This window comes from Anneissia japonica, unplaced genomic scaffold, assembly GCF_011630105.1.
Source record: "Anneissia japonica isolate Jap-2015-1 unplaced genomic scaffold, ASM1163010v1 scaffold287754_len4335492_cov202, whole genome shotgun sequence".
Classification (NCBI taxonomy): domain Eukaryota; kingdom Metazoa; phylum Echinodermata; class Crinoidea; order Comatulida; family Comatulidae; genus Anneissia; species Anneissia japonica.
This window is the reverse complement of record NW_022705543.1, coordinates 2,402,415-2,416,937: the sequence shown is the minus strand read 5'-3', so window position 1 is coordinate 2,416,937 and position 14,523 is coordinate 2,402,415. Positions and strand designations below refer to the sequence as shown.

Below are 14,523 nucleotides of genomic sequence, written 5' to 3'. Positions count from 1 at the left end.
TACTCCCAGCCTAGAACCTCCTGTTAATTGCTACACACACATCCTTCCCAACCAAATTATTGATTCAGTATCCAATGACCAAGGAAACAATAGGTTCATAATGACAGCAATGCTGTGTATATAAATTATAATAATTCAAGCAAATAATTAGCAAAATATACTTTACCATAATTAATTTTTTGTTAAAATATTTAATGTAGGAAATTAATTGGCCATTTTAATTTATGAGATATATTTTATTCCATATTTTATATTGTTACCATTTAAATCGTTCATAGGCCTACCAGGTCAGTTTGTTTGCTTTGCCTGTATACAGGTATTGCAGGGCAAAATTATTTGTTTTGATAGCCATGTGGATGGTACTATTAGTATTATGTTACTATATCAAAAAAATTAATGTCATTGAATTTACAGGTATCCCTAATTGCCTTGAAATGAAAATGCGTATTTGTTAATTGTCTGGTAGTAACTATCATAGTGACCTGGGACCCATAATTGTCTTTGGCACCAATACTAATTGAACATTGGAAAAAGAAAATATTGACTTGTCAATTAACAGGCACATTAAATATTGACTATTGAATTAAAACAGTTTCTGTTTTCTTTTGCATATGTCATTAAATTGCTGGTACTATAAATGCAATTATGGGATTTTCATAATAATCTCTTAATAAACATTCAACAGTATTAATGTTTTAATATTGTATTTCATCAGATTACGATAATTCTTAAACCAGTTATGCTTTTTATTAATCAGGCCTTTTTAATAAGAGACGCTTTTGGAGTTTAGCTCTTCTTTAGTGGTATTATTAGATGCAGTTGTTTGCTGGACTGATTGGGTGCGATGGCAGTTACTCCGGTACTGCATGGTCCACGTGGGGACTTGGCTCCGGGAGTTTCAGATTTGGTTTTTGCACTGCTACATGCCATCACGCGTCTGGTGGATATCAGCCTCTCGCGGCTGACCTCCCCGGACACAATGGAATGTCTCCATGTTCGTTGTTACATCCAGTAGATGTCGACCACCTTACTTCCTTTTATGTGCGTGTTTAAAATATCTCATTTAATATCTTTTTTTTTTTTTTACAATTTGACCATCATTATGTTTGATAGATGTCAATAAAGTAAAGTTGAAAGTAGAGTATATTTGTGTCATTGTAAGTATTTGATAATTTTAAATCAGCAATTTAATGTTCTAGTTTTTATCAATACCATTAGACAATTTCTTCCTTTAATTGAAACTAAAAGCTTTTCCCAGGCATAATGACATTGCTTTATACTTCAACTACTACTTTTTTTTAAATGTTTTTTTCTGAATATAAAATGGGCTGTAAAGAACCGATATATCATAAGGAATGACAGAGCATAATGAATGACAAGAGTAAAATGTAAAAATAGCCAAAAAAAGAATTGATGGCTCACTTTTTCTTTAGTTCATTGATTTTATCAGTGATCTGAAAAATTTAGCTAGTCCATTTGCAACAACAATCTACTGTAGCCAAATGTTCATTGACCTGTTAACTGGATTTATAATTTATTATAAAGGTACTTGATTTAATACAATATTTTTTATACTGCAAATGCTATCAATGGCAAATTAACATTGTATTTTAATAGTATGTCATCTGAAATATAATAAATGTAACCACAAATTTAACAAACACTGGTATTGGTAATTGATTGCCCTGATGGTTCCTGGGTTGCTGGTTTAATCCCAGATCCATGGATTCAATTCCTGCACGAATAGGAATGGTTTTTTTTTTTCTCATAACCAAAAAAAAAAACTCCACTCATTAAACCTCATAACCAGACTAGCATTTTGTGTTTGTTAGAGAATTGATGGCTCACTTTTTCTTTAGTTCATTAATTTTATCAGTGATCTGACAAATTTAGCTAGTCCATTTGCAACAACAATCTACTGTAGCCAAATGTTCATTGACCTGTTAACTGGATTTATAATTTATTATAAAGGTACTTGATTTAATACAATATTTTTTATACTGCAAATGCTATCAATGGCAAATTAACATTGTATTTTAATAGTATGTCATCTGAAATATAATAAATGTAACCACAAATTTAACAAACACTGGTATTGGTAATTGATTGCCCTGATGGTTCCTGGGTTGCTGGTTTAATCTCAGATCCATGGATTCAATTCCTGCACGAATAGGAATGGTTTTTTTTTTCTCACAACCAAAAAAAACTTGATTAAACCTCATAACCAGACTAGCATTTTGTGTTTGTTGGTGATTGAACCTTTAATAGAAAAGTGATTAAAGTTTGCTGTTTGTCATACCCCTTGCCCAGGATACTTTATTCATCAAATGGTATAACTGACACTATCTCCAAAATATACACACATACATATGTAGATATTTATGGTTGTCTTCGTGAAAAGGTGACTCATAATTGAATGGGATTTTAGCAGTTGACACAGTATAACAACCTTTCAACAGAATACAGTAGTTTATTTTCTGGGTTCATATTTATGAAAACACTTGTTAGAGAAAACATGAATACAATTATGTGTGATGTATTTGTCTTGTCAAAGGGATCGTCACATAGAAAAGGGATTAAGTTCATTGTTTGGCATGTCCTTGGATCTTGTGCACTATATTTACGCTATAAATTACCATACCACATTCGTCTTTCTGTTTGGCATAATACATATTATTTGTGGTTTTTCCCTCTTTAGATTCATCTTATGTGAAGTTGATTTCCCAGCCTGTAGCCCATGGTTTGGCTACCAAGATGTGCTTTGTGCATATCAATGCTCCTGGACAACAAGACAATGCAGAGCCCCTAAAAGACGGGTAAGTTACATTTCAAGAAGTAAAGCTAGGCAGACACTGCATCGTATGGCCGTCGTCTGACGAAACCTACTCCTCTCCCTGTGAGCAGTTGGTGTGCAGTCTGAACAGATTTGTTGCGTACATGTCGTAGCATTGCGTTCCCGATAGTGAGTGCTTAGCTTGAGAGTGTATATCAGACAGCAGAGTAGTGTTGCGCTATATTCCATGAACTTTCTGTATACCATAAGCATATTCTATATCAGGTGGCCCTCACTGTTAGAAATATAACCTCTTGATAACCGTTCCTAAACAAACCTTATTTCTTTTTAAAAACTACACATTTTAACTGCTTTATTGAGCAATGAATGGATGATTTTTATCTTTTACCATTTACTATTTTCTCATTAATTCTTTATTATTTTTTATATGTACATGATATTTTTATTTAATTTATCGTAATTGTTATTGGTCAGGGGTTACAGGATGACCACTTGGTGTGTACAGGTAGGACCTTAGCCCATGTTATCTCTTGTTATGTTCCTGGTCAATATTTTATCTGTAACTGATTTGTAATAAATAAATAAACAAATAAATACATTAAATAAAGAATTCACAAATCCCTCTAACCCATTATTATGCCCACCCCTAATTTATTTACGGTACTATGTTATTTTAATTTAACAAAAAATGCTATGAAATCAGGTGAAATAAATCTGGGTTTTTGTCAACCTGTGTTTGTGTGTTATATATTGGGTAATAGGTTGTTAACCTCTTGAATACTCTATACCTCAAAATCTAGTTGCTGTAAATGCTTGCCAATTATTCCGCCATCAGATAATTTTATCTACCATTTCACTAACGTGTTAATTATTTTATCTAATATCCTCATACTGTACAAACAATGAAATCTCAATTCATTTCCCTCGCTATGACAACCATGAAAGATTACTATCCACATTACCGGTAATTATTTCATTATTTATAATAACACCGTTATTATTATTACAAGAAAATGAGAAGATTAAAATATCATCATAAAAGCATGAAATGTTAGTAATATTTATTAAATGCCTGAACTGTCCCAGAGCATATTGAAACATAATTTCCAATTAAAGGCAAATATGAGGATGATAATACCGGATTGATTATGTGAATAACTGTGAGCTACATCCTCTGCAACACTCGAGCATTGTGTCTCAGTAGGAAATTGAATGACAATACTCCACTTGATGTATTGATCCTTTTCTGCTCAAAACTCTCTCGATTTGGTGATAATTTAATAAGCTTTCCACAGGTTTACTGATATTTTAATAATTCAAGTTGAATTCACTTCATCTTAATGTCACCAAGCAATTATGGCATTTAATATTTTTAAGTACATTGACAGTTCAAATCCAGGAGGGGGTCTAGATATATATTTTTTAGTAATTAGAGGCCAAAGCATATTTCTGTGTTGTATGGATAACCATCACTCTTTTCATGCATTCCCACTTGTGCAATGGTAACCACTAGGCTAAAATCCATGGTTTTTGTGTCTATGCCTCCTCGGGGGGCTAGACACTATGTTATCTATGCTCCCTCCGGGGGCTAGACGCTATGTTATCTAGCAGTTAACCATGTAAGATCAAGTAATCCAGTATGGAGCAATGATGGAATGAGTCATAAGCTAAAGATAAAAATGAATATAAGACCTGTCCTAGAAAGTTCACTAAAAAGTTACTACAGTAAATACCACACATTTGCTGATAACCGATTCCCCATGTAGATACTTTATTTTTAGTAAAAATTATACCTGTACAATAAGGCAGTATGGGGCATAGACCCACCCTCCCGCTGGGAGCTTATTTCTGTATTAAAACTACTGGCTGATACTGTAATGATACACAATAAGAAAGTCGTAATAAGCACTATTTTTCATCATAATTTTTAACCTGCAACCGCAGTTGCCATTTGCCATATCTGTCCTGTATTTCATATGGTGGTTTAAAGAAGAGTGTATTGTCACCATTGGAAATTGTACCTAAAAAAAAATGTGTTTTTGTTTGGTTGCTTTACCTGAGTACTCTCTTATCATACTGTACTTTATAACACTTGTTAACTAGCTAAAGTATGGATTCAAAACTGCTGGTGCAACACTCTTGTTGTACAGAACCTGTAAGTTCTCTAAAAGGTGAAACCATCTGCTTCTGACTATTGATTAAGAGGGAGAGAGGAAGTTGTTAGTTAATATTAACTGCTATTAAATCAGTGTAGCATTGTGTCAATGGCAAACACATCAGTATCAAAATTTAATTATTTCATTTCAATTTCAAAATCATGAAAAAAAAAGTCTTCATACTAATAATACTTCACATCATAAATCAAGGAACCTATGCAAAGTACAGATCAATATAACCGCTTGTCATACTTTTCCAATTTCCAAAATCATGAAAAAAAATCTTCATACTAATAACTCATCACTTCGCACCATAAATCAAGGAACCTATGCAAAGTACAGATCAGTATAACTGCTTGTCATACATTTCAATTTCAAAATCATGAAAAAAATCTTCATACTAATAACTCATCACTTCGCACCATAAATCATGGAACCTATGCAAAGTACAGATCAGTATAACCGCTTGTCATACTCAAACAATATTTGTCAGAGGGGAAATCCATTCTCTCTCCTGTTTGCAAGCATTGATCCTCTCCTGTCATTGGACACCCCTCGAGGTCGTTACTAAAACTAAGATAATTAGTTGATCTAACCAAATTGATTGTATTTCCTATTGTTGTGGTTTAAAATTTCCATTTTTACCATCTTAAACATTTATGCCCACCAATGGTTTGTCCCCAGTCCCTTAAAGACATCCTAGGTGGCACTTTCTTTCGGACAGCTGTAGGGCTTTTAAAAAAAAAAAAATCTGTCCGCAATTTCTGGAGCCAAAACTACAGCAGTTACCCACGTACTGGTGTATATTACTCCTGGCTAGACATGCGTATAAAATCTGTAAAATCAGACTCATGAGTACTGTATAGGCATAATGATGGCTTCCACATAGCAAATTACTATATATTATGAATGGCGGTAGCTACTCAACCCAAGTCAGGAAGCCATCGCAGCCAGGAACTAGGCCTATACAATTCCAAAGGAAGTTATCATCCTTCTCGTCAATTTTGTTATAATGGCTTATATTGTACTCTAAATTTTATCTAATGTTTTTATATTACAGTAATGTTCCATTTTTATATCACCAGGGCGTAGACTGATTTCGGCATTGGGGGTGGGGGTAGTGTTGCAAAAATGTGGCATTAAATTGCTGTTCCAATGTAAGTTGGTGGTCATTTTTAGTATTTTAAGCCACTTAGTGGAATGAATTCGGGGGTGCACCTTGTATCCCCTCCCCCAGCCTATGCCCTGATGGATATAGTACAACTTAGTAATAAATAATGACAGCTCAGAATATGGTAAAAACTGTTCATTATTTTTAGTTTGTGGATAAAAATGCTAATTACCTGCAATTTAATTGAATATAAATATCTTTTTCTTTGCTAAGGAATTTGAAGGTTAAATAAATGGTAGCATTTGTAGTGGAATTTATTTTGTGCTTTTATTGATAATTGCTGTTTTTATTTACCTTGTTCAGGTATGTGTATCCCACAATGCAACAACTAGCTGATGAGGTTCCATATCTGCTTGAGCAACTAGGGTAAGTTGTCTGCTCCAAATAAACTTTGGTGATTTTTTTAAATTTTTTTTTTTGATTATTTTTAGGCAATGTGCTTCTTATTAGCTATTGGACACAATCCAAAGTAAAAGCCTCTGTGTGTGTTGTGTAAGCTACTGTTAACTTCGCCAGAAAAAAAGCACAGCTTTCTTCGACGTTTTTTGAACGAGTAAAGAGAACATGATAATTGATTCTGGTTCAATTTGTAAATTAAGAAAAAATACATAGCTACTAGAAATACCTCCAAGGGAGTTGAGTTATTTTCACAATTATGTTAACAATCAATAATGATACAAATGCTAGTGTTGCTAATGCCCAGGAAAGTAATTATATTATGCGCTTATATTATTTGATGTAAATGTATTATTAAAGGAAATTGAGAGATTTAAACAAAATCTTTACATACAGAGCAAAGTTGCTCATTTCAGTACTGTTTGCTATTTTGAAACTAATGTATATAACACTATTTATTAAATCAATGGTAAATTATAAAAAAAAAAAATACTATTTTTTATTAGTCAATGGTAAATGATAAAAAACTAATATTAATGAATTATAATAATAATAATAATCAAACAATGTACAGCTAGTTTAATGCCGTATTCTTAGATCATATTCTCTGGAAAACCATTTCAATAGTCTTATTTCAGTCTGTGAGAACTTTTGTTATCAATTACCCCTTTTATGCAAGGTCCCTGGTTATCAGTAACCCCTTCATTGAGTATGGGAGGTCCCTGGCTATCCATAATTCAAGTTGCTGATCATCAAAACATACATAAACATGCAGTGTGTGTGTGACTTGTGACCTCTCAAGCAACCTCTTCAAGAATGCTCTTAAATTATAGCCAATAACAACATCCATGCTATAATACAGTAGTAAAGAACAACTATTAGTATTATTATTATGAATCATGATATAATAATAATAGAAATAGAAATAAAAAGTGCTCCTTTACTTTCTTCTCCAAGTGTTTCACATCTCTGCATTGCACAACAAGCTTTAAATTTTAATATTCAATTTGTACGCAAGGGAATTGGCAAGTGGTAACACATGTTGGATGGAGCCAATTCTGCGTGAATGTGTTATATCCCGTACTTGCTTTAATTCTTCACATCATATGTTACCTGGGCAGTTGATGGTGATGCCTGCAAAGCCATATATGGTGTTAATGACAAATGCAGATTGTTTGTACCGTACTGTAATATTAACTCCGTGGATTATCAGCATCGGAGGCCTGCCATGCACTCTGTACTGATTTGCAATTAACTTCCAATGATCGCAGTTATTGTGAAATAATTTGCGAATCAGTGAAGGCAAAAGAACCATTGTGTATCATCTTCATCTATATCATATTCATCGTTTTCATCATCTTATCATTATCATCTCTATCATTATTATTGTCATGATATCATCATGATATATAAACTGTAGTCATTCGTATCTTTATCATCCGTATCTTTGTCATCGTCATCTGTATCATCATTATCATTGTTACTATCATTATATCTTAAGTGAGTTATCGTTATCCCCTTCATTAAGTCATCATCAATTCACCATCATTTTTGTCAACAAATCGTAAATATTATACATGATATTGTTCATGTTAACACTTATCATGATCATGGGATTTGTCAACTCGTTCATTAAATAGGTTTTGCAGCTTTATCCCAAGTTTCTACTCAATTTGATTTATGTAAATAATAATGAAATCAGGAAAAAAGGTCACTGAAACTGAAACAGGGAGAACTTGGGATAACTTGATTAATTAGCAGTGAAACGTGATAGAACTCAGATTAAATGCATTGTAGACTTCTTTATTAACAAACCTAGAAATATTTGAAGATACTGAGGACATGCTAAATATGCAAATTTGAAAATAGTAAATTTTCTATACTGTAACCTAAATTAGCGTATGATTTCGGAATAGTACTCTGTCAACGATTTGATAGCCTACCCTCAGAATTAAAATGCAAACCTACGATTACACAGTACATGAATTATAGCTGTAGAAAATAGAACAAAAGGTTATTGCACACAACCACTGATAAATAAAAACCACGATAGAAGCAAATATTATTACACATAACCGCTGATAGTATACAAAATATTGACTGCTCATGAGGGAAACGGTAAAATCTGAGGTGATGTGGAGACCGTAGCGTACTATCTTCCTGAGCGGCCCAAAGAAGAAAGGCTACTGTATGGTCTCCACATCACCGAGGGGCAATAGATTTCACCGTTCCCTGAACCTGTAGTAGTCAATATTTGTTTTATATCCTCATACATAGCTTCTACAAGGCCTAAAATAGTAATGAAGATATTACCTAGCATGTAGGCCTACAGTACTGTAGGCTAGTTCAATTCAATTAACATTTATTCAATTAATTAATAAATACATCAAATGATAAATAAAGTGGACAACATTAAAATTAATTAATTAGGATAAAAAATAGAAGCGAAGCTTGTCTCAATTTGACCCTGATAAATTTGTCCATATAGAGTCAGCTAAGCGCACACAACGTGAGGTATTGCCACTTATAAGTAAAGTTCATGGGCTCCAAAAAACAATAATAAATGATCATAGCCTAGGCCTGCACTGAAATGATGTTTGTTTTAATTGAAAAAGGCCAGCCTAGGCCTAATAAGTGCTTTTTTATCCTACCAACACACAATTTTCACTGGTTGGTCAGTTATATTTACTGGTAAAATTGATGGCTAAAACTGCTTCGGGAGAGTACTAGCTAGGTAGAATTTCCCCAAGAGTGTGTCTAGCGCTTCTTTGTTCATTTCTTCAATTTCAACAGCACCCATCGTCGTGCAATATTTGTTGAATATTGACAAGACATATTTAATGTGCAATTTGGTGCTACATGGTGTACTTCTTGATGCAGGAGATTGAACCGACCAGCCGCCATGTTTGTTTATTGTCTGCTTCCTGATCTGTGACATGGTCAAAGGGCCAATCTCCCTTGTAGTAGAGGTCGCAGTCGTTAATGTCTGTGCGTATCATAAATTACACAGCGATGTTATAAGTGGGGCCTAGAGATTACATCGCGATATGGGAAAAAAAGCAGTCATAGAAGTAATGGTTGAAGTTATTACCAGTACACGCTTTTTAACCAATCAGATACCTGGAATCTATGCGGTATATAAAAGCAAATATCACTGCATGCAACCAACGATAGAAGTAAACATTATTGCAAGCCACCACCAATAGAACCAAACATTATTGCACACAAATACAGATAGAAACCAACCATTGATAGAAATAAACAATATTGCTGACCCCTAATTAAATACCTATTTATAGATTTATAACATAATGTTCTACAGTAGTAGCATACTGCTAATGCATTATTATATGTCATCTATTTTGTTGTCTGTCGCCAGGTGTATGAGAGATACAAGGTCAGAGAAGATGCTATACTAACACCTGTTTAATGTAATAATAAAATAATTAATCATGACAAGATATTCTTCCAATTACCTGAAACCATCTGCTTCCACGCCATGTTGATATGTTAGTCTTTAGGTACCTTTGATTTCTTATAATTTATTTGAGAAATGATTTCCTATCTGTTGTCATATCAGGCATATTTTCATAGATCAATGTTGTGATTATTTGTATTTTATTCAGTTCTTCTATCATAATCTAATGTTATAAATGTTGTTAATTGATATTTCTAAGTGGTAGTGGTGTGTATCCTATTTTATCCTCTTTTTTGGTGATTTTTTAGATTAATTGTGATTTATTAAATTCAAATCAAATTTATATTTACCAAGGAAGTAGTGTGGTCTTGTGCCAATTTTAATATTACAATTATTATTTAAAAACTAAGTTCTGGTATATAAAACATAATGGGCCTACCGTAATAGGCTTTTTTATTTAACTATTACAATCTTGAAAATGTTTGAACAGAAGGTAATAAAAGAGGATGAGCCAGAAAGCTACATTCACATTGGATCCGAACCGAAATTCAGACCGAGATTTCAATCCGCTGAATGTCAGCATCCCTATTCTTACACACTGATTCGATTTGCTGATGATTTGGTAGGCCTTCCGATCCGAAAATCCGGATTCAGTGTAAATGGACCTTTATTTATAATAATTTTTAGTTTAGTTATATTTTCTAAGAAATTAGTTTTTGACGATATCTTCTTTTATGTCTAATGGCAATTTTTGAGACAGTAAAGAAATTCTAAATTGACTTTCCACAATACAAGCTTTTGATATAACAAAATTTGACCCTAATTAAATCTAATGTTTCTTTTAATGTACAACTGTGCTATCATTAATCTTTAATCTGGAGTGTTGAATTTCTCTTACGTAAATTATGAACAATGGCACACCTATAATTCATAGGGTTTATGAACATCTCAAAACAAAAAAAAAATGATTTATATGTTTAAATAGTGGAGAATATATAATACATTGAACATTAAGGACACATATTTTCAGTAATAAAAATAGATACCGTAGTAAATATGTATTACATATATACGTGCCACCTTGAACCTAGCCCATATAAGCAATACTCTGTAGCAGTATGCAAATGATTACAAATCTAATTTGTACATTTATGGGGATAGTTATAAATATTCTAAGTTTCTGAAATTCATTTTTTTTTTCCATTTTAAGGTGTCTTCATACAACAATCGCAATATTTGTAATTTATTGAATGAATAAATAGAGACAGCGAAATGAACGATTGAAATTTGATCTGTATGTTTCATTAAATTTGGATGGAGTTAATGGTGATTACTATGTCGTCGTTCCAATGAAAATACCTATTCTCATTAAAGTTAATATATTCAAATTCCAGCATACTTGTGTTTTGCATAATGTTGTGTCTTAGTGCAGAATGCTTTATTTTTCAATAAAAATTTTTATAAAAATATTTTTGCTACACTACTGATGATTTGCTTCTCTGTTCATGGGTAGGGTTTGATCTATGAAAAGTTACTATTATTAAATATACTTATCACACTACACTTCCTGTTATAGTGTATATAATAGTTATAGATAAACCCACACCCTTCAACTTGAAAATGGGCCCATTCTTTAGATGGGCCTGTATTATCCAGATAGGTCTACTGTAAATGCATCAGCTTTAATAGTGTTTCCATTCTAAAACCCAGAACATTAAGGGCATAGCCATTTTGCAGAAAAGTACAGTACATAAAGTTTAGGTGATGGGTTTAACTGGATGGAAGTAAAATGTGATAGTGTATATCATTAAAAGATTTAGGGAGTTGTTAGGATAATGTTGGGATTTTCTGACAAAGCTGGAATTCCAATTGAAACTGTTTGGGGTTAAGCAGTAATATCGCCTAATATGAAAATGGTACATGATCAACAAAATGTACTGGCTACAGTAATTTGGGAATTATCTTTCAGGAAATTGAATGAGCTGTTTGTGATTTGAGTCTGAGCTTACTGCATTCCCTTCTAGTAACATTGCAGTCCATTAGCCACGAAAGTCTGTAGTCCCAGCTGTGCCTAAACCAATTGCCTGTCCCCTATCGGTGACCTTGTTGAGCAAAGCTAAAGAAAAGTCTGCAACCTTCGTATCGGATACCTTCATGGTCTTAGCCTGTCCCTTCCTTTTCCTCGGACCTTGGTGGTCATTAGCTGTAGAAAAGCCCTAAATCAGTGGATAAGCCTACTGCTTTTCCCTTCCTGTACATGTGACCTTGATGTCCATCAAACGGCGATCTTGTCATTTGTGGTAGGAAACATGCAATGATCCAGGGTTGTGATTCAGGTCTCTCTATGAAGGTATATTATGAATCAGTTCCTTAAGTCCTATCCAGGGACTTCAAAAACATTCATAAATTATTCTGCAACATAGTAAATTACAGAGCCATTCCTTATGTAGTTAGTATGAAAGAGAAATTCTTTAACAACTTTAGAAATCTTAATATTACTGTAGATTCATGATTACAATACATAACTACAGTATAAACTGTAAAATTGGCCGTAAGACAGTAAATCAGAAATTGTTGGTTCCATGACAATATAAGCACATGATGATTGATATGTTTATAGTCACATGATAATATTTCACATGTTCTATTAGCTAAAGTCACATGACCCATGTTTTGTTTAAATGTGTTACATGGTAATATCACTAATCAAATTGTAATATCATGTATTTTAGTCACATGATAAAATCATCTATTGTAGTCATGTGGTAATATCACATGTGAATATCACACATAGTCACATGTGAATATTGCGTGTTGTAGTCACATTGTAATATGATGTGTTGTAGTCATGTGGTAAATATCGCGTGTTGTACTCACATGATAATATCACACGTTGTAGTCGCATGGTAATACTATATATAACATGTCAAATCATTAACAAAATATACATGGTCAAACAAATAGTTTCACAAAATATTTAGAATTTTAGATAGTTTATAAAATCTTGCATGATATATGCACACATGACAAGCTATATATAACTTGTTTGTTTCCGCTGTATAAAATTAGATGTGTAGTATAATTTGTTATTCTTGGCATATAAAAATATAAGTTCTCAAAACATCACCTGATGAGAAAAACAATATAGCATCAATTTATGCATGAGCCTGTAATTTAATGACTATTATATGACATTGTAATAATGCTAAATTTGATAGTGGTGGGTTATATCTCTTAACACATAAATGCTAATGAACAGAGATGACTATTGTAATGTATATAAAAGCTTATAATTGTCTGGTAATTATTCATGGACTGGTGTATTATCCATTGCTTGTATGCTAATGCACATACAGTATTTCCAATGAGTTAAAGACATACAATAATGAGCCTTAATTTGTTGAGCATCTATGATAAATAATAATATATTTTAGTAGTAATATGATGATAATGAAATCGATGATAACAATGGCAAGGATGAAGACAATGACGATGACGACAATGCATTAAAATCAATAACATCTTGCATTAATAGCATTTTCTATGGTTGTTTTTTTTTTTTTTGTAGATTTCAAGATAAGCACACCTTTGTTGGACTTGGTGAGGGCGCTGGATCTAACGTTCTACTAAGATTTGCTGTGAGTTTTGCTTTCATCCACAAACCAGAGTTTCTGTCGCTTGCTCAGTACCATGTACCCCCCCCCCCCATTTCAATATGAGACCCTCTAATTCTGAGACCCCTTCTAATTCAAGACAATTTCTTTAAAGAACCAAATGACGATCTTCAATCTTTTAATACAAAGCCAACCCACTGTATTAGAGACTGAATCCCAAGGCCACCAATTGGGAGGGACAACCTGTAGTCTAGTGTTGTACTGAATCTTAACGATTATCACATTCTTATTGTGGATTCTTAAAAAAAATGCAGTTTTAATTCTATCATTATTCATATTCTAGTCATAGTGTTCTTAAGTTTGGTAGAAGGGTGTGGCACAGTGTGTAAGGCATTCGACTTTCAATCGGAAGGTCGTGGGTTTGAGACCATGCTTGTATCCTTGGGCAAGACAAATCTGCATTTGCCTTTCTTCACCCATCACCCAGGAGTATAAATGGGTTCCTAGTAGGAGAATGATTTGGATTGAAATTAGTAGTGCTGATTACATGCATAACTAGGAATACTCCCCAGGGAGGGGAGGAGGTTGCATGTTGTGTATGATTGATTCTTTGTATAATGACAAAAGAGGAAAGAGCACTTTGAGCAGTTTTCCGGATACTGTAAATCCTATAAAAGAATAATAATATTCATTAGTTCTCCTTCACTGTATTGTTGATTTTCTTATTGCCAGCCATCAAAATCTGACAAAATAATAAAATCACATTTTCCAGTTGTAATGCATACTTTATATTGTACATTAATTTGCATAACATTAATAATATCTAATGCACTTATGAAATGAAAGCATTGAATTATCAAAAGTAGTTGTATCAATAATGATGATGATGAATTCAATAGATAAGAATAGAAAAAACTGTTGTATGCCCATATATAGTCAAGTTGTGCCTATATATGGTCATGATATGTGCTGTC

At 33.1% G+C, this 14,523-nt stretch overlaps 1 protein-coding gene across 2 annotated transcripts in view; it reads left to right on the top strand.

Annotated features, from left to right (window-relative positions):
• The window catches only part of LOC117105711 (uncharacterized protein ZK1073.1-like), a 40,110-nt gene that overhangs the window by 16,387 nt on the left and 9,200 nt on the right, over positions 1–14,523 (top strand). For both annotated transcript variants that reach the window (XM_033246949.1, XM_033246948.1), the window contains exons 4-6: positions 2,699–2,816; positions 6,425–6,487; positions 13,504–13,573. In XM_033246949.1, coding sequence (XP_033102840.1) covers positions 2,699–2,816; positions 6,425–6,487; positions 13,504–13,573 — 251 coding nt within the window. The remainder of the gene's footprint in view (positions 1–2,698; positions 2,817–6,424; positions 6,488–13,503; positions 13,574–14,523) is intronic.